This window comes from Heloderma suspectum, chromosome 14 (assembly GCF_057233095.1).
Source record: "Heloderma suspectum isolate Gila_16-S chromosome 14, 16-S_ref, whole genome shotgun sequence".
NCBI lineage: Eukaryota > Metazoa > Chordata > Lepidosauria > Squamata > Helodermatidae > Heloderma > Heloderma suspectum.
Window position 1 is genome coordinate 11620249 of NC_139471.1, and position 20829 is coordinate 11641077.

A 20829-nucleotide genomic window follows, 5' to 3' on the forward strand; every position below is an offset into this window, starting at 1 on the left:
CCAGCCAACATGCCCAGTAGTCGGGGATTATGGGATTTGTAGTCAAAAACATCTGGAGGGCAACAGTTTTATACCCAGGAAGGGGTGGAACGAGGTGGGATGAAAGAGAACCAACCCCTGGTCAGACCAAGAACTCCAAATTCACTGCTGTTTCAGGCCAGGGGAAGAGCTCATGTGAACAAGAGCAAAGCTATTACCATCAGGTGGCAGATGTTTTGTAGGCTGCTGTTCTAGACAAGCTCAGAAACAGAATTGTTCTATAGGGATAAGAATGGCAGAACCCTGCAAAGTAAGTTCAACTGTACATTTTTTCTTAATTTCTGCAATGTATACAAGTCCCAGAATTGTGATTTCTTTTCTTTTTAAGAAAAATTAGAGTGCAGATTTCATGAAACCCTGAAAAGAGATCCTGGAGCTAAGTTAAGCCCCCATGAGCACTTGGCAAGCAGATAGTGCCGAGAATTATTTGGGTGTGAAGAGTTTGGGATCAGTCTCTCATATGCACTAAAGGTACAGCCATTTAATTTAATTTATCTTCCTCCCTATTGATGTAAGAGTCTTCGACCCAGCGGAGAAGAGATTTATCTAGGAAGATGTATCCTTTTAAGGGGATTATCGATTATCATTGATTATTGGGTGCGAAAGAGGTCAGCTTCCTTAGTCAGCCTAAGGGTGAAAGGGCTGCCCTGCCTTAAAAGCTCTCCTGACTGCTTAATCTGTTAACAGGTTTATCTGTCTTCCCTTGGCGGCTTGAACTGGACTTGCTGTGATTACCAGGTGGTGAAAGAAAATGAAAAGATGGGGAGGCACAGATGGGAATCTTCTTGGAGATCAAGAAATGGTGTTGCTCTAAAAAGGGGGAAAGAGTACTCCTCCAATTCCCAACCTTTTGGAGCAGAATACAAATTGGAAAAGAAAGGACTGGATGGGACCTGTCAAAGCCCCTGCCTCATCAAAAGAACCCTTCTGGATCAGACCAAAGGCCTCTGGGCTAGCATCCCATTTCCCACAGTGGCCAGCCTTGGGAAGCACACAAGCAGGACACGAGGGCAAGTGCAGCTGCCTGCTTCTGTTCTCCAGCAACGGGCCTTCAAAGGCATGGTGCCCCTGATCCTGGAGGTAGCACAGGTAGCCTTATATCCTGGAGGTAGCCACAGGTAGCTCCTGATCCTGGAGGTAGCCTTATCCTGTGTGAATTTGTCTAACTCCTTTTAAAGTCATCTAAAGTTTGTGGCCATCACGACATCCCACGGCGGCAGATTCCGTTAGGTAAACTGTGTACCATGCAAAGAAGGGCTCCCTTTAGTCTGTTCCAAATCTAACGCTGTTCAGCTTCCCTGAATGACCTCAGATCAGGGGTGCGGAACGAGACTGTGGCGGGGGGCTGGACTGCCCCTCGCCAGGCCTGCTCTCTCTGGGCCGGATGATGTCCGTGGGCATGGCCGCCCCCACGGACATCATCACCTCGCTCCCACCTATTTTAGCCTTTCTCCAGGCTGGGAGAAGCATGGCGCCGCTCCCCCTCCCAACGGGAGGGAAAGTAGCACACAGGGGAATCCCCGCTGTTATCTCCAATCTGAGTTCGAAGATAATGGTGGGGATTCCTCTGGGGGGAGGGTCCCCTGCCCCCTGGAGGAACCCCAGGAGGTTTCCACAAGCTGGATAGGGGAGCCTGGCAGGCCAGATTATGTCCGCATGCTGGGGTTTCTGCACCCCTGCCTTGGGTTCTAGTATTTTGAGAGAAACATCTCCCTCTACACTTTCTCAATCCCATGTATCATTTTATAAACCTATAGCATGTCCCCCCTGCCCCACTCCCCGCCCGCACCTTACTTGCCTTTTTTCTAAATCAATTTGCCCCCAATGTTGTCATGTTTCCTTGTAGGGAAGTTGTTCCAGCCCTCTTGTTGTTCTGGTGGCCTCACACCTCCTCTTTCTCTGCATTTACATCGCATCCAAAATGGAACGTTCACCTCCTATATATCGCACTGCTTTCAACCAAAGCAGTCCTAAGGTGACTTGAGATTTGTAGCCAGAAACCCCTTCACGTGGTGTGATTATGTTGAGCTTTGCCTTAGAAAACAAAGATACCACGCTCCCTCATTTCGCTGGAAAGCCTTGTGCCCTTCTCAAGGATCGATTCACTTGCAGGGGCACGTTCAACGAGCTTTGCTGTTCTGACATGCCTTCCAAAGGAGGCACTCAGCGGTATGCTTGGCACTGGGAGAATCAACCAAAGAGTCGCTCTCCAGGACAGTAAATCATCCCCCCGCCCCCCATGGAGAGAGCAAGAAGAAGTGAGAGGAGAAAAAAGTCCCCCGAGTTAGTAACTCACCGAGTGCACAGGGAAGGAGCTGTGCTGGTGGAGGAAGGAATTAGAGACGGACATACTGAGGCCCTGAGCGGTGCTGATGTCCTCAGGGGCGAAGGGCACTTTAGGTGGCTGGACACAGTAGGAGACAGAAGAGAAGGAGGAGGCGGCAAAAGAGGCCTGCTGGAAGAAGAGAGAGAGAAAGAGAGAGAAAGCAAAGGGAAGAAAGAGGGAGGAAAAGGACAACACAAGCCAGGACCAGTGGGCTTTCAGGACAAACAGCTGATGGGGGCAGGATCTCTGGGCCCTGCATTGCTTCTTTCCCTTCTACAAGACTAACGGTAATGGATCCAGATTTAAGTTGGATCAACTACACTAACAGAAGTGGACTTCACTGCCACTTCCTTCCCATAGAAGCCCCTCCGAGCCCCCTGAAAATACTACAGAGAGAATCAGGAGACCGTGCTGAATGCAGTAAGCTGTGGAGTGAGGGGAAGGCGAGATCCCCCCAAATCAGGCCAGGGGACTTTCCACGGAATTGTGAAAGCTGAACTAAGAACACGTAAAATGTACAACGGCCACTTTGCTTTCTTTGTTTGTTTTTAAAGGTGGGCGGACCACCAGAATCATGGGGGGAGGGGCAAAACGGAGAGCTGAGCCGGCGTTTGTTTTGCCAGCATGTCTGTCTGTCATGCAAATCGAGGCGCTGGGCTCACACTGTGGCTGGGAAGTCCACCATGACATTAAATAGAAAATACCCCCCAAGAGGAAGTTGTCCTACAAGAAGTGAACCCCCTAAAAGGTGGATAAACACCAAAGACAACAAATGGAGTCAGATGTTTAAGAGAGACACAAAGTTTGAATGCGCCAAATGCACAGGGGTGCTGAGAAGTGTCAGATGACGAAGTGACAGAATGACATCCCCCCCCCCCCCGGAAAATTTGATACCACTGGTTAATGACTGGATGTGACAGTTGTTTCGTCCTTCTTCAGAACAAAAATTGGACTGTTCCGGTTTTGTACCTCTCTCACTTAAAAACTTCGTCCCATAGTTATCTTTGTTGTGTTTCACTTTTGGGGTGTTTCTGCTCTTTAAATATCATACAGTTAGGGTCCCCTGAGTTACCCAAATAAGGGGTGTTGAATCTTAGGCCCACGGGCCAAATCTGTCCCCCTAGGGTTCCACAGATGGCCACATCCCCTTCCCATGGCGCCTCCCCTTTCCCCTGACCGCCAATCATTTGGTGGTTTCCCAGCTTCTGCAAATTTCCCCCCCACCCATTCTAAAAAGCTGAAATGCCTCTCCTCAAGTTTAGCTATTGTCAGGAAGAGCTTTAAGATAATATTATGCTGGTGTTTGGGGCATTTGGGCCACATCCCTTTTGCCTTCGGCCCCGCCCACCACAGGGATGTAGACCCTGGGCTGAAAGAGGTTTGACACCCCTGACCCAAGTAAACAAAATAAAATAAAAATACATGTGTCCAGAAACACACAACGGTAGGAAGTGAAACCGAGGATGACACCCATCTCTCTTGTCTGATGGAGAAAAGAACCTAAGCACATGAGGTTTGGGGGCAGGATTATGAGAAGGGACTCACCAGCTGCCTCTGTTTTGGCGGGAGGGCAGGAGGTGGGGCCAGATCCTGGCCAGAGTCTGCGCTGCTGAAGGAGTCGTTGAACCCGTAAACCTCCATCAGGTGCTTATTCTTCTGCTGGTAGATGTGTTCGTTCTGCGGTGTCTGGTAGAACATGGAAGGCTGGGGCTCGGAGTAGTCTTCGACAAACTGCATATAGGCCATCACTGGAACACAAAAGGCGCACCAGGGCGGGGGGGGGTCACCCTCTTGGGAGGCAGGTGGCAACCCCCTTCCCCTACCTACCCACCCCATGGTGCACAGTAGGCACAGAACCAGATCCAAGCGATCTTGTCATTTGCACAGGGTTGACCTTGGTCATGGGAGTCACTGCCAAGCTGCACCTCGCACGTTCTGCAGAAATGGCAAGAGGGGAACGCATGCGCCATGGTGTCGCGTGGGTGGCTCCCCTCAAGGAATCCTGGGATCTGTAGTTCCTGAGTACTGAACACACTGAACACTCTACAGCAGGGGTGGGCAGAAAGTCAATCTCCAGATGTTTGGACTTTGACTGCCAGCATTCCTGACTATTGCCCATGGTGGCAGGGGCTTCTGGGAGTTGAAGTCCAAAACATCTGGAGATCCTAGCGCAGGGATGGGGAACCTCAGACCTGGGGACTAAATCCATGTTGTTGTTTTTAAAAAAGTTCTTTTGTAAACCGCTGTGGGATTCGTTCAAATGAGAAGTGCTATCTAAATATTGTCAACAGATAAATAAATATTGCAGCCTTGAGGGGAAAGTCGGCCCAAAACTTAAGGGACACTGTGGACTTTAAAAACCGACAACAGCAACACACCCTCGAACGTGGAAGCTAGAATCTGGGGAAAACAGGAACATTCCAGAGATTGCAGCCATGTCAACCCCTCCCTGCTTAGCTCCTCTGTGCGGCAGCTTTCAATGAGACAGGAAGGCCAACGAAGCAGATGGAAAATTACATTGCTGGCTTCGTGTCGATTCCGGCAGCACACGCCCTTGAGCTGAGGTCCTTAAGGGGAAAGGGAGGATGTCATCCCCTCCACAAACAGGGGCGATGCCGACTGGCAAAAAAGGCCGTGGGTGGGAGCCTGTACAGTGTTGGAGGCCGAAGGGTCAGGATCCAAACCTGGGCTCAGCCATGAAGCTGGCTCAATGGCTGTGGGCAATTCGCCATCTCTCTGCCCAAGCTACCCCACAGGGCTGCTGCTGTGAGGGCAAAACAAAGAGAGTAAAGAACAAAGTGTAGCAGGTGAGTCATGAGCGCTAAATGGAACACACAAGTCCAGAAGCAATCGACCGTTGATTCCGGGAAAACAATGAGGTCCATGTGTCCCTTTTTGAAAAGCTATCTAAGCAGTATGAGGCCCACCCCACAGGTTTTATCCTCACATCTGGCCCTCCGGGGGTCCCACTCCAGCACTCGGGGGGTCCCTAGAAGGCCACGCCCCCTTCCTCACCCCATCCCATTTCCTTCATCTTCCGATCATTTGGTGGCCTCCCGGCTTTTGTGTGGTTTCCCGTCCCATTCTAAAAGGTTGAAATGCCTCTCCTAAGGTTTCATTACAGGCGGCAGGAGCTTTACGCTCAAATAGCTGGGGGGGGGGGGTAGGATGGGGCTGAAGGCCAGTGGGGTAGGGCCAAAAACACCAGCAAAGGATTATAGGAACGTCACAATTCCCTAGCAGGATTACAATATCCTGTCTGTATGGAGGAGGGTTCAACTTTAAACTAGCTGGAGGGAGACAGCTGATTGATTTGATGGCATTCAAGAAGGTTATTGACCAAAACTCAGGGAGGAAAAGTCTTTTGCATCCACACAACAGGAGATCTGCGGAGCGGAAACACTGCCGCTCTCCTTGGGACAGGGGTTCAGGTCGCACTGAGGGAAGAGACTTTTCGGTTCTGCAGCGAGGCAGCTCTCTAGCTCTGCAGATCTCACAGAATCATAGAATAGTAGGGTTGGAAGGGGCCTACAAGACCATTGAGTCCAACCCCCTGCTCAGTGCAGGAATCCAATGACTTTATACTCACGAGAGTATATAGTCATTTCCCTCTGTGGATAATTCAGAGGTATTTGGAAGCAACTGCTATTAATACACGAAGGTATAACTGTGCACTGGACATGAGTGCCACAACTCTAGCAGCACTACGGACTTATATGCCATTGGAGGACATTTGTAGGGCTGCAACATGGGTGTTGCCTTCCATGTTCAACCACCGCTACAAAATGGACAAGTTCACTTCTGCAGAAACATCGTTTGGACGTAGAGTCCTTCAACAGGTATGGTAACGTACGCAGCCCAGCCCACCCATGATGGGACCCTGCTTTGGGACATCCCTTTTCTGGGGTTTCCAGAGAGCTGGATTCGGCCCCTGGGCCTGAGGTCCTGTACCTCTGCTTTATAGCTATACTCAACTGTCCATCTCCCAGACTTGGCCCCAGCTCACATAATTGCAATAACTGCACGCCCACCACAGCCACGTCGAGAAGTACTAAGGAGAAGTGGCTTCCATGCTGCTGGATGTGTACGGGCTGAGGGGGGCCCTTGTGGCTGGCATCTGAAGTAGAAAGCCCTAAGAGACCTCTTCTGCCCCTATGATCCGTCATGTCCAGAAATGTTCTCTTAAATATTCGAGCTATGCATCAAAATCAGGTCACCAAGAACTGGCAGAAATGCCTTCTTGGTGGCTGCCCCTTGACTCTGGAATTCTCTTCCCCTGGAGACTCAGAAAGACTGGGCCTGTGCCTACTGCAGAAGCCACACGGCCTGGGACAACGCAGACCAGAGGTGTTGAACCTCTTTCAGCCCAAGGGCTGAATTCCATTCCAGAGAAGCTCTCGGGGGCCACAGTCCAGTGGTGGGCAGAGCCAAAAGCAAAAGAGGTGGGGCCAAAAAGACCAGCCTATTTTAGCCTAAAGTTCTTCCTGCCAGTAACTAAGCCTTAGGAGAGGCATTTCAACCTTTAAATGGGGGGGGGGGGGGGAGAGACACCGTGAAAAACCTGCGAAACTACTGAATGATCAACGGTTGGTGGAGAGTGGTGTGGCCACCTGGTGAACCCTGGAGGGCAGGACTGAGACCCCAGGTGGGCCAGATTTAGCCCCAGGGCCTGAGATTCAACACCCCTGATGTAGACTAAATAACCCCCTGTTACCTGACCAGGGTCCTTTGGGCTGCACAGGCTGCAAGTCCAATAAAAACACACAAAGAAATAAATCCAAGCACACATTCCAGGCGCCCCATATCACCTGTGGGCCATTAGAAGCCTGTGAAGAAGGACAGGAGGGAGCCAGTTAGTTCTGTACAGCACTGGGCACCCCGTTGGTGCTGCAGATGTGCTCAATGGCCCTATGAGCACGGGAAGCTGCACCAGAGCGCTGAACCAGAGCGCAGGTTCCTTGCTGGTCCCAGCCAGAGCACTGGTCCCTCAAACCGTCCACACTGACTGGCGGCAGCTTGTCAATTTCTTAGGCAGGTGTTTTCCCATCACCCGCTACCTGATCTTTTTTTTTACCTGCAGACTCCGGGGATCGTGCCTTGGACCTTCTGACGGCAAAGTAAATGCTCTGCCACCAAACTATGGGGGGCCCCCACCCTGAGTTTTAGCGGTCCTAGCAGCAGCAGCCCTGCCCACCAATATTGTGCTTACTGTGTTTGCTCTTCTTCTCTGGCAGAGGCGGCGGCTTCTCGGAGTCACCCGCGGGATCTGGAGCAGCAAAGTCAGACAGGAATTCGACGGGGGCGGGAGAGTTCCCCGGCTGGAAGGGCAGCACGGCGGCGAAAGGCGTGAAGGGCATAGACGGGAGCAGGGCTGAGTTGTGCAGGTCGTCCTCCGAAATGTTATCGTACTGCGAGGGGTGCCTCTCAAACAAGACCCTGCAGCCGGAGGTGTCGAAAGGAGGGGCGGCTGTCCCCCGTCTCTTCTTCTCCGGCAGAGCCGGAGGGATGTCTGCCGCCTGCAGGGATGCCGAGGGGCTGCTGTGCTCTGGCAACTGGAAAGTGCGTCCATGGAACGGGGAGCCGGACTCCCCCAGGGACTCTGGCAGTGGGCTGAGGGCGCCAGGCACCTGCTGAGGTAGCTGGTCGGTGTTCGAGAGGTCCTGCTGCAGGAACTCGTAATCCGGATCGTAATGATCTGAGGAGAGCCGGAGAGGAGAGGAGACATGTCATGAGTTCGAGCAGGCGGAAGAAAGAGAGAACCATCTATGAGGGCAAAACTGTGCCAGGTGCAGTGGGACAGACTTCAAACGTTGAGGGTGCAATCCTATGCATGTTTAGACAGAAAAAAGGCCTACAACTCCCAGCATGCCCCAGCCAGAAGGAGGATGAAGGCGCCTCAGGATAAATTATATCCCGGCCTCACTGGTCTCCTCCCCTCCCTGCGTACTGGAATGCCCCCTTCCCCCTGTCTCCGAGGTTGATTTCCCGACCTTGGAGAGGCAGCCAGCACGGTTCTCTCTGTGCCAGCTGCCATGGAGCTGGGGCAGGGGGCAGATCCCCAACTCTCCATTTCGAGGTTGGAGTGCTGTCTTTAACCTTGGAAGGGGTTTTCTGAGCCATCCTATGGGATGCTCGCCCAGGGACCACAGGATTGCTCTCTAACCACATTAGCTAAACTGAAGAGATTGGGTTGCATCCCATGTGAGTCCTATTTAGAGTAGACCCGCTGAAATGAACGGAACTTACGTTAGACTAACATTGGATATGGCCCATTGTAATTTTTGCATTCTGCATTTTAACTTAAACGGGGTTCATCCCGTAATAAAAAGAATGATGGCGCTGCTGATGTCTGACTCGCAAGGCTCTTAATTCCAGCCCTGTAGCTGCTAAGACATTTTTATGTTTGAGGCCTTCGAAACTGGAACCCCAGTGCTTCCAGCTGCACAGATGCCGCCCCCTTTCCCGGTCCTGCCCCCCTCTCTGGAGAAAGCCAGGAGTGCCTCTCCCTACCTAACGTTTCACAGCTTGTGTTCCGGGAGCACTGGCCACTGTCGCACTCCAGCGAGGAGAGCTGCTCGTCCGACTTGCTGAGCTTGCCCATGCTGTTGTATGGCGAGAGGCGGGGGGACTCCCCGCCGTAGGACTGGCTGCCCCCAGACAGCCTGCGCTGGGCGTAGCAGTCTGCGTCAAAGTCCTGGAGGCACAGAAGGGAGGCATGTTAAACCGAGTCCTGCCAACTCCTTTAAACAATGGATTGTTTGGGGACTTCCGACAGATGTCCTCTCAATAAATCTGTTAGTTGTTGTCAGTAATACATTTATTTTGGTATACACAGACACACAAAATAAAACAATTAAAATGAAATATGGTTGAAACAAGTCACAATTTTCTCAGCCCACAGCAAAAACAAAAAGACACCTTCATCCTTCCCCGTAAACTCAGCCATCATATCTCCTGCCAAGGGGGAACTCCAAAATTAGGGAAATTTTTGGATAATAATGATCAGTCAAGAAACAGAAACACACACATCGGAAGAAAATAAAAGGAAGAAAATAAAAGGAGGAAAGAGGGGGACCGACACCCCCCCACACACACTCGTAACTATGTCCTTGGAAAGTAAATGATATCGATTCATCTCAAAACGGCTCAAGCAATTTCTGCCCAATATTTTGGCATCTCATTCATTCATTCATTCCATTTCTATACCACCCGATAGTCAAAGCCCTCTGGCCTTTTCCCAGACAATCTCGCTTAAGATAGGCCATTTCCCTCTTTCACAACTGCCAGCTCTGCCATTCAGTCCTTGAACCTGAACTAGCCCTCTGGTACCGCTCCTTTTTTAACAGACTGATTACGAATAGGACGCGGTCGGCCCATCGCTAAACACACACTTGCGCACACAAACACCCCCCCCACACACACACACACACACCAAGGCTGCTGGGACAGCATCCAACCGTTACATGTCGGCAGGAAGGACTCGGAAACTTGCTGAGAACTTTTCATTTGTTCGACCTGCAGGTTTAGGCATGGTGGTGGTGGGCTTAGCAAAGCCTCCCTCAACCTTGTGGCCTCCAGATGTATTGGATTGCAACTCCCATCATTCCCAGACAGGTTGGGGAAGGCTGCCTTAAGCTATGTCAAATAACTGGACGTCAAATCCCCATGCTTTTGATTCCGCTCTTAAAACTCGACAGACTGGAAGGATGGCGAACCAGTGCAAGCCTAGAAAATCCAGGTGCCTGCTTCTGAAGCTAGTCTGGCCACGTGGACTGGTTCCTCGGCGATGGGCTCACACGCACCAGCGTGGCTGAAGTATTACACTTCTTCTGTTAGTCAATCTACGCAAGCCGTGTCCCCAATTCTCTCGTTCTTCTCTTAGAATGTAGTTAGGTCTTTTATCGTATCCAGTCTTCGCTATGGTTAACTTTCTGGTTCGCCTCTATCCTATCTTGGTCCTTGCTCCTCCTCCTTTTTTTAAACTCTGCTGCCAAACTAGACTTTGATGCCATTCACGCAATTAGCACTTGCACAGATGGCTTTTAAAAAGTAAACTGCAGGTGCATCGAGTTTGACCCCAATTTTCTCGTCTCATTATTTCCATTCTGCCCTACTTTGGTTCCCTCTTCTTCACTGTATTCCATTTGAATTTCTGAATGTTTGCATTCTTCATCAGCTCTTTCTCCATGTCCTTTTCTCCCTTTATTCTCCTAAATCCTCTCGGTTCTTCTGGCACCCTTGTACTTCATAAACCTGAGATTTGCTATTTTATTACTCATCTTCATTCTCTCCATTTCTGCTCCCCGTTTGTGAATTTATCTCTCTTTCCAACACGCTCTGCCCTAGTCCCTTTCCCATTTTCAAACAGTGCCTGAAAACACATATTTTAAAAATGGCTGCCCCAGGTTAAGACCTTTTGGCCTTCAACTTCCCTGCCCCTCTTTCCTTATATTCTGTCTATGAGATCTTGAGCCTGAGGCAAGTTATCTCTTATTAAGTCTTCCAGGGTGCTCAGTTTTAAATGCAAAAAAGAGATTATTGTGGGGTGCGGCTCTCTGGGGGTCTGAAAACATCCCAATTTGGCAGCAGATGGGTTAATTCTACTGGTATGTGTATGTATTAACTGGAAGAAAAAAACATTATTTAAAGGAAGGATAGGGGGATAATAGAAACAAGAGAGGGTGAACTTTCTCCAAATTCCTTACCCAATTCTTGAAGGCAAAGATTTGTGCCAAAGGCAGGGTGGCAAAAAAGAGAGAGAGAAAGGTATATATCTTGACTGCTTCTGGAGGGGCTGGGCAGTTACCTGTCTGTTGATGCCAATGGGTAAACTGGACCCACTGGTGGTCCGGCTCATGGGTGCCACGACAGCCACTCTAGTAGGAGATGGCGCCGACTGACGTTTCTTAGGCGGCAACGCAGGAGGAGGACTGTGAAAAATGAGTAAAAGGATACATAAAAAGAAAAACCACAGCAGAACACACTGCACGTGAATCAAATATTTCTGCATCAATCAGTAAGCAAGCCACAGGAAAGCAGAGTAGGAATGAGCTTCTCTAACAACCTTGGCATGTTTGGGACTTTACAGTCTACTCATTCAGCTGCTTTGCTTTTCAAGTTTCCCATAGGAAATAAAGTCGGGATAACATTTCTAAAAAAAACCCTCCTGTCTTAGACCCTTCAATGTATTTGGGGTCATAATTCTACCCAAGGGGTACTTAAATACCTCAACAGAAAACTGTGCCAACTCACATTCCATGTATTCTCCTAAAACAGAGGCCCCGTGTAAATGCTTCACCGTGATTTGTTTTCCTTGAAGTTAATCACTATGGGACAGTTCAGACGTCATTCTGGCTTACTAATCAGGATAGGAAACCAGGATCAGGTCCTGGTTTCATATTGAAGTTTGTAGTTGGAGATTAAGGGTGCAATCCTGCCAGGATGCTTGTCAGCCCCCGAACTCAGAGGCTGACAGGCATCCTACACAGAGCAGGAGGCGCACAGATGCGATCTTAGCCTCCACGCCCCTCCTGATCTGCATTTCTGCTAGACGGGCTTCCCCTCAATCTAGCTGGGGCTCAGCGGAAAGGAGCGAAGGAGGCCGGGGAGGCCGGAGGATTCCGAGTCCCCTCTCCACCCACAGGAACGCCCCCCTCCCCTCCTCGGAGAGGCAGCCAGCAAGGTTCTCTCCACATCAGCTACAAGGGGGCGGAGAGCTCGGACTCCTGGGTCTGAGGTCAGAGCGCAGTCTCTGACCTCGGATCCCGGAATCCAGACTATCCTATGGCCAGTGCAAACGCTATCTAGAGGCCATAGGATTGCTCTCCAAATCACTATTTCCCAACTGAGGCTCAAGCCAGCATGCAAGCGGTCAGCATGACACTATTTCTCAACTTCAAAAAACCATGGTTTGTTTGTTTGGTTTTTAAATTACATTTTTAACCAGATAACCACAGTTTAGTAACCAACAGCCAAAGTTCTCCGGGCGGTTTTTTAGGCTGAGATCATTCTGTCTGAACCAGGCCTACATCTGAATGCCTAAACCAAGTGTACAGAACCCATTAAAGCCTGAGAGCTGAGCCCATTTGGGGGAAGCTCTTGGGGGCTGCATTCCAGTGGCGGGTGGGGAGGAAGGCAAGACAGGCAGGGCCAAAGACAAAAGGGACAGGGCCAAAAACACCAGCATATTTGAGCTTTAAGCTCTTCCTGCCCATAGCTAAGCCTTTGGAGGGGCATTCCAACCATTCAGAATGTGGAAACAACTGCACAAAAGCTGGGAGACCACCAAACGATCGGTGCTTGCAAGAAAGCGGGATGGCTGCATGGGAGCTCCCAGAGACAGGCCAGAAGGTTTACACCTCTGGTCTGAAGCCACCACAGCCTGCCTCAGTTGCTGTCCCACTGAAATGACGAATTGTCTCATTGAAGAGGAAAACCCAAATCACCTGTCAGGGTTGGATCAGAGCCCACAGAGCCCCAAAGCAGTTCTGATTCTGAGGAAGAAATAGAAACTGTGGAAGAGGAACCCGTGCGCTGTTCAGAGGCGCCGCTGGAGGGAAAGCCCCTCCCTGCTCACATTCCTGAGAGTGGCAGTGACGCTGGCAGGGAGAGGGAGGGACAACTGGAGCTTCGGGACGCTAGGTGCCGGCACAGGGGCAAGCGGGAGATGGAGGGCGCCGAGAGGAGGCGCTCAGCCCACTTGGCGTGACGTCAACAGCTGCGCCCCGATGCCCCATGGAAAAGGGGTGGACTTTCACCTCCTAGCCCTTAAGTTCAGAGACTTCCTGCCCTTTCCCGCCAAATGGAGACCAACTGATTCCTTAAGGCTAGAAACCCCTGGTAGGCAGCTCTCTTAAGTTTCCCTCATTAGGCTCAGGCAATTAGCATCTGTAAGCGTCATTAGGTTGAATGGAAATAAAGCCTTGGAAAAGAGCCCTATCATCTGCGTGTTGATTCTGGCTACTTGAGGATTTCAGAAGGCAGCAAGGGTGCTCCTGACATCACCTACCGCTCTCCATTCAAGAGGGAGCAAGTTATGATTTCTAAAGGCACCGATAAAGCCAGCTATGCCTGGATCTTCCTAGTGCCGATGCACATGCAAACGATTCCATTTCTGGGGTACGCCAGCTGCCCCAGGGGGTCTCAGCTCAGCTTGCCAATGCTGAGAAAAATCACACAGGAAATCTGTAGCAAGCTGGGCCCTTGAAAGTCAAAGAGTCCCACACATTTCTAGCAAACCATGCAATGTTCACATCCTTTCACCACACGCTACAACAGGCAAGGGGTTTTGGTTTTGTATTTAAAAACTTGAGGTGTGAGTCTGGGAGATTTAGAAGGAGTTTTTCCTCCTTAGACACACAGTTCAGGACCTTTTATGGGGTTGCTGTTAAGAGAAGATACTTAGAGAGTGAGTCTGAAAACAAAGTCTGAAAACCACCAAAAGATACCGACTGATTCTTTCAACCTTCCTTGAAGAGACAGACAGCCAACAGAGGCAATTCTCATCCCTACCACTCTCCCCACAACAGCCTACCTGTTCTCTGCCACCCGAATGCAAGGAAGGGGGGGCTTGGGAGGGGCTACTTCTTCGTCCATGGAATCCGCCAAAACCTCGGTGGTCTGAGCCATCCCGGTCGTCTTGCTGAGAATCTCCATCTCGCGATCCGTCAAGGGAAGCTCTGACGGGCTGAGGAGTGTGAAAAGCAAAGCTTGCCTTGTATATGATGTGCATCATGGAGATGGCTTAGTGTTTTACGCTGTGCAAACAGCATGTGCAAGGCACTGTACAGAATGGACAAATATTTGTATGATCCAGCGCCTATGCATTCTCCAGTTGTCCATGGACAGGGCACTACTGTTAAATGACTACATAAATAAACCGATGTCTTGGGTCCAGGACAGCCATAATTCCCAGCTATGGGTTGGACTGAAACTCCCGTAACTCCCAATGCGGGTTGCAGTCCAACCCATCTGGAGGGCACCAGGTTGCAGAAGACAGCACTGCATCATGGGGGCAACGCAAGATGGACACCACACCTTGGTGTAGCCAGCCATTTCAGACCCATTCTTGCCTTATGCGTCATGCCAACAGGGAGAAGGGTGGCACGGGCCAAACTTGGTGGGTATGTGTGCTCCAAAGATCCAGCAGTGCATCAGAGTCGTAAAGAACTCCCCTGCCTCTACTTGAACATATGGCGTGATGTGGACAAGCTGCTTCTCCCTCCCTGATCTTCCTACCATTTCTGTTTGTGCTATGAACCCCGTGAGTGAAATATATGACCCTGGGCGATTTTACGAGCAGCCCGCTTTGATCAGGTATTTGTTGGTACTTACCTGTCTGAGGTACATGGAGGTAAACTGGGCTTGACTGGACTAGTTGGGGACGGATGCTCTTGCTTCTCAATGGTGAGCTTGACCAGCTCCTAATCATGAACACAACACAGGACAACAAAATCAGCCAAGGACCACTGCATCATTCGTATCCACCCAGAAACGGTCACTTCCCTGTTTCAGGTTTGGGATTTTCAAAGCCGCCCCCTGCATCCCTTGCCTTAGGCACAGGGGAGCATATTAGAATCACAGAATTTTAGAACCGGAAGGGACCTTGGAGGTCATCTAGTCCAACTCCCTTGCTCAGCACAGGCATCTTGTAACTATAGCATCCCTGACAGATGGTTCTAAGGGACTGCCTGTCTCACTGTGAACCTGCCCGGATAGTAAGATCTGCAGGAGAGGCTCTTTTGAGGGCACTGTTACCCGCAGAAGCCCATTTGTCGGGCATGTGTGGAAGGGCTTTCTCCTGTGTTGCCCCCAAACTATGGAATGCGCTCGCTCAAGAACTACGGTTGGCTCCCACTTTCTTGGTCAAACAAAACTGGAGAACAATCAAAATAATCCAATGGAATGCAGAGACAAAGTCTTAGGATGTTTGGGGGGAAAAAAAGGCTTTATTCCTTGAAGTAGCCCAATGTGTTTCAGCCCCGTATAATACATATGGGCCTTCCTCAGGGTTCAATGGTTCTAAAAATGCCTGCCAAGATCTTTGAAAAGATAAGTCTCCAAGATGAATCCTGCAGGGACAAAATGCACTGGGCTATTTCAAGGAGTGTGTGTGTGTGTGTGTATATATACACACACACACACACACACACATACATACACACACACACACACATATATTCCACATCCTGAGATGTTGCCTCTTCACCCCACTCTCTTGGCCTTTAGAAAGGGTGTAAAACTGCATCATTTCAATTTAGCCTTTTAAAATGTGTTGTTTTAATGTTTTAATTGTTTTTAATGCGCTTCTTATTGTTTTAGGGTTTGAAATTGTCGTACACAGCCTCTGCTTCAACTCCTCCAGAGATGTATAGTCCAGCACCACCCGAAGCATTCTGTCTTACTGTCACATTACTTCTACAATCAGGCAGGTTCTCCTAATGTTTACCCCAAATCTGCTTCCCCACAATTTTCATCTGTTCGTGCTAGTTCTGCCCTCTAGGGATAAACAGGACCGAGAGAAAGATTGTGGAACGTTGGACAGTCATCTGCAGCCTTTTTAGGATATGGCCCCTCTATAAACCCCAACCTGCTACACAAAAGCCACTTTTGTTTTTTTTATTAAATACATATTTATTTATGCTCGTCTTTATCATCCCACCTATTTTATCTTCTCTTTTAAAAAAACAGAAACAAAAAAGACAAAAGAAAACGGTGATTGTGCCCCAATCCAATTTTGAGCTCCAAACAACCCACTGAAGACTGGGGCAGAGTAGCAGATTTAGACTGGGGACACCTGGGAGTTGTATCCTACTTAGAATAGACCAACTGAAATGAATGGGATTTAAGTTAGTCATGACTAACCTAGTTCTCATGTATTTCAAAGGGGTCTACTCTAAGTAGGGCTAACACTGAATACCACCCCTGGGTTCAAACTCCAACTCTGCCATTAAGCTCCCTGGTATAGCTGTGCACATTCAGACCACCCCTATCCTCAAGGTTGTTGTGAGGATAAAATGGGATAACGCCCAGATGTGCCACACCCTTGGAGGAAGGGTGAGATGCAAATATGATCCAACTTCCCAACTCTTAAAATAACAATTCTGCGCCAGGGTAACGGAATTACACTCCAAGAAAAGCTGAGATCTGGAACGCACATCGATCCTGCAAACATTTCTGTAATTTATCCATGAAGAATGAGCAGAACGCTCTGGAGGACCATGAAGACGCTTGTCCAACCACTAGGCATCCTACTTATCCCCTCCCACCCCACCCCAGCACCTCTCTAGCTTTCCCCAGGTATTGCCCACACACCTGAGGGCCGGAAACATGCTGGGTTTCCTTTGGTTTTAGTTTCATAGATAGAATCATAGAATAGTAGGGTTGGAAGGGGCCTATTACGCCATCGAGTCCAACCCCCTGCTCAATGCAGGAATCCAAGTCACAGCATCCCTGGCAGATGGCTGCCCGGCTTCATCTTGAATGCCTCCAGGGTGGGAGAGCCCACCACCTCCCTAGGTAAGGACAATGGAAATTTCCTGGGGCAACAAGGTGAAAAGCCACACTAGGGCCCCAATCCAGTGTGAGCTGATAAACAAAAGTCAGCTTTCTCTGCCCAGCTTGGTGACTGCACCAGTTCTGTTCCAAGCAGCCTCCAGGGGGTGACTGTATCATGTGGAGCAGCCCCTGCTCTTTAGCCTCCTTTCTGATTTATCTGCCGTGATGCAAAAAAGGAAAAGGGAATTTCTGAAAGGAAGACTTCCGACCAAAGATCTGCTGAAACATCGTATACACACACACACACACACACACACACGTCAGCACTTTATAGAACAGAGAGGGAAGGAGGTGCTGGAAAGCAGAAGTGATGAGAATTGGTCATCTTTCAGAAACAGCACCAGGACTGCTGACCAAGGGAAGGAAGAAGGGTTCAGATGAACTGACTGGGTGGTGGTGGTAGTGGTGTCACATGGCCTGAAATTGCACGAGTGAAGAGTCTTTAGCTGCTGTGAAGAAATGAGCATCTTATGTCAAATGACGCTGTGAGCTTGGCTAACGCTGTTGTAATGATTTATAAAATCTGGTGCCTACGATGTTGCCGGTGTTCTGAAAGTGAAATGGGACTGGGCTTCGTCATGACTGTGTTTTCACATTGTAACGGCACGGGAAGCTTTCAGCTGCTGGTTGCTTTAGCCGCCCTCGCTGGTGGGAAGAGCAAAGTGGGAAGGAGCACTCGCGGTAAGCCAGGATTCTCTAGAATCCTGGCTTACCGTTGTGTGTGAGCATCTTCAGTGTACTGCACAGCACAGACATAAGCCAGGGGTGTTGAATTTCCTTCAGCCCGAGAGCTGAATTCCATTCTGGAGAAACCCTCGTGGGGGGGAGCACACTCCAGTGGTGGGTGGGGCTGAGAGCAAAAGGGGCGGGGTCAAAAAGACCAGCCTATTGTAGCTCTAAGTTCTTACTGTCAGTAACTCAGCCTTAGGAGCGGCATTTCAGCCATTTAGAATGGGAAAATAACTGCACAAAAGCTGGGAAACCACCAAAGGACTGGTGGTTGGGGGGAAAGGGGCGAGGCCAGGGGAAGGGGCGGGGCCTTCTGGAGAGTCCTTGAGGGTCGGATTTGGCCCCTGGGCCTGAGGTTCTGCACCCTGGTATTTTTCCAGTTCCTTCAAAAAATTCAAAATTAGGGAAAGGGCTGAACATGCCCTGAAAAATTGGCAGGGCGGGGGAGAGGAGGGGGCTGAACATGTCCTGCAGTGGCCTGAGGAAGTGGGGAGTTAGTATTCTGCATATATCTTATGCTTCACGTAAAAAAAAAAAAGCGGAATTAAGGCTGCAGCCCTACGCAGAGGAAGTGCCACTCAACTCAAGAGAGCTTGCCAAAACTGAACAAACGAAACAGCACAACCCAAGCATCAAGTGGGGAGGGTTTCTATCAAAACTTTGCATGGCTAATAACAGCAATCACACGGACGATCCAACTGGCAAATCTGCGCTCAGAATGAGAAAAGCATGTCAAAATAATGTAGCGGGATTCTCCCTGGAAGTTTACTGTTGCTGGAGGTCTGCCGAGCTGGGAGGGCAGATGCCTTCAAGCACCCCCCATTACCCTAAGAATCTGTAGCAATACATGGGGAAAGACTAGCTACGTGACCACTGCTGCGGGTTTTCAGAGCAGAGCACGTTCTCAAGCGAAGATGCTTAACTCACCCTTTTACAGAGGGAGGGACAAATTGCGGGTCCGTTTTGCCTCTGCCCCCTGGGGGCCACCCCCCCCCCCAAGCTGGCAGCAGGGGCTGCAAAAACGGCCAGGGAGGCCACATGTGACCTCCGTGTTGCCTGCCCCTGCCTTAAGAGTTGCTGCCAGAGGCGGCAATGAGAACACCGTACCTTGACTCCGTCCAGAACGGCCTTAATGACTCCTTTCACTGTGTTCACCACCTCTTTGTCTTCAGAGTTGATGCCCTCTAGCATCACCTGATCGGACCAACGAATCAAATTGCCCAGGCTCTGGTACACACGGCTGTAGCAGGATGAGATGGCAGAACTGCGGGGACAATAATCCATTGGTGAGAAAGGAGGAGGATACACATTATTCTGATTTATAATTCACCCAATCTCAGACTTAAACAGATGTTAAAACTCTGAATGTATGTTTAATACGCAAGCCAAGATAAACTCATCTCTCAAAACTTTCCCTCCCCAGACTTCTTCGATAGCTCGCAATGGAAAACAAGATTCTGCACGTGCACAGATAAAGTTTTTCAACTCAAATCGATCTGTAGTCCAAGACCCAGACACTAGTTAGAGCTCACAAAGAGCTAAGCAAATGCCCCCAAATAGGAATGTTTAAGGCTTTAGAGATGGGGGGTCACAGGGAAAAAAGGAGCTGAGCAGCCCCAGAATATATCTGACCAAGCTCTGGGAAGCTTTCCAGTCCGAGCGAACAAAGCAAAGACTTTCATTACAGACTCTGATTTCTTGACCTCTTTAGAGCCACATTCACTCTAGAATTCAGTGAGGCCTCAGGAAGGTAGCAGCTACTATGGCAACTCCCTGCCTCTCACTGGACAGCCAACGTGCCAAAATTGTTCTTCCTCATGCAGCTAGATAGGCAGGCAGGCAGATAGATCTGACTAGATAGATAGATAGTTCCATATAGATTGGTATAACTTTAACAGTCTGTGCTGGTTGGGGATTTCTGGGAGTTGTAGTCTAACACATCTGGAGGGTACCAAGTTTGGGAAAGCTGTTCTGGGTCCAGCCTAGATGGACCCTCAATCCCTTCCCCTTTAACAACCTGTCCAACCTGCTCTTTAAAGGAAGAGCCTTTTCCTGCCCTCCAGTGACTCGCCTGGAAAGTTTCCTCCTGGCCTTTGCAACAGCTTTGCAACATTCAACATGTGCATGAATGGGGATTTTTAAAAAAAACCAAATTAAAAAATATGTTATTCTATGGTGTGATGGGAACACGACCTCACCAAAACAGGTGTGTGCAAATTGTGAAACCCTGCCAGGCTTCCTGATAGTGCGTGTTTTCCCGTAGTTTGGTCACTCTGCTTAGAGCAGGGATGTTGAATCTTTTTCAGCCCAAGGGCCGAAACTTTCCTAGTTCCTCATGGCCAGGTGGTTCAAAAGGGGAAGAAGCACAGATCAGTTGGAAGAAACGAGCCAACGCTTTCGCCGCAGCTCTCTAGGGAAGTGTCACGCCCAGACCCAAGACCCCCTCCTCCCCAATTAATTCCCCCCAGTCACAACTTACCTCTGTTGAATCCGTGGGTCTGCCTGGACCAGGGGCAGGATGGCCTCCAGCACTTTGCTAGCGGATCCCGGCAGCATCTCCAGCACCTTACTGTCTATTGCCATTTTGTCAACGATGGTCTTAAAATAGCGCAGGGCACTCACAACGTCCTTCTCTCTCTCCTCCAGCCAAGTTAGGTTCTGAGGAGGAGTGCGCGGAGGGTGGGGGGTGGAGAGAAAGAAAGGAAAGATGGTGAAGGAGAAGTCTTGTGGGTGTTTTGAAGGATCTGTCTGTGATACATTCTCGTCAAACCTGTAGGACCTTGGATAGCTCCAGGCTGGTCCTGCTGGCTGGAACTCTCTCCCACTAGGACCATAGCAGGACGTTGTCTTAGCAGGGAGCTAAAGGCAACAGAAGCCTTAGGTAGGCTGGAAAGACCTGCAAGTGTGCTCTGGTGTGCCCTTCTTGAAGCAGCTGACTGGACTGTTAAAGGGCCCTTGCCTGATTTTGTAGCCTGAGACTTCTGCAAGGCTGGGGAGATGGAGGTTCTGTTGAGGACTCCGAGCCAGAGGACAATGGCAGGGCTGTGTCCTCTGGCCAGGAGGGCCCTGAATAAGGCACTGATTGTCCTACACCTGAGGAAGTAGCCTGTGCCTTGTCCTCATCAGAATCCTCGGCTGCACACTGGAAGGTCCAAAGCCTGGGGGTTATGCCAAGGACA

At 49.9% G+C, this 20829-nt stretch overlaps 1 protein-coding gene across 3 annotated transcripts in view; it reads right to left on the bottom strand.

Annotated features, from left to right (window-relative positions):
* The window catches only part of RAPGEF1 (Rap guanine nucleotide exchange factor 1), a 142843-nt gene that overhangs the window by 40572 nt on the left and 81442 nt on the right, over positions 1–20829 (bottom strand). For 2 of the 3 annotated variants that reach the window (XM_084820608.1, XM_084820609.1), the window contains exons 3-10: positions 20130–20308; positions 18758–18914; positions 14699–14787; positions 13899–14051; positions 11172–11295; positions 8876–9059; positions 7575–8060; positions 3911–4113 (exon numbers count right to left, since the gene is read on the bottom strand). In XM_084820608.1, the coding sequence (XP_084676734.1) occupies positions 3911–4113; positions 7575–8060; positions 8876–9059; positions 11172–11295; positions 13899–14051; positions 14699–14787; positions 18758–18914; positions 20130–20308 (1575 nt within the window). Of the gene's footprint in view, positions 1–2335; positions 2495–3910; positions 4114–7574; positions 8061–8875; positions 9060–11171; positions 11296–13898; positions 14052–14698; positions 14788–18757; positions 18915–20129; positions 20309–20829 lie in introns of all 3 variants that reach the window. The other variant, XM_084820610.1, reaches the window with a different exon arrangement.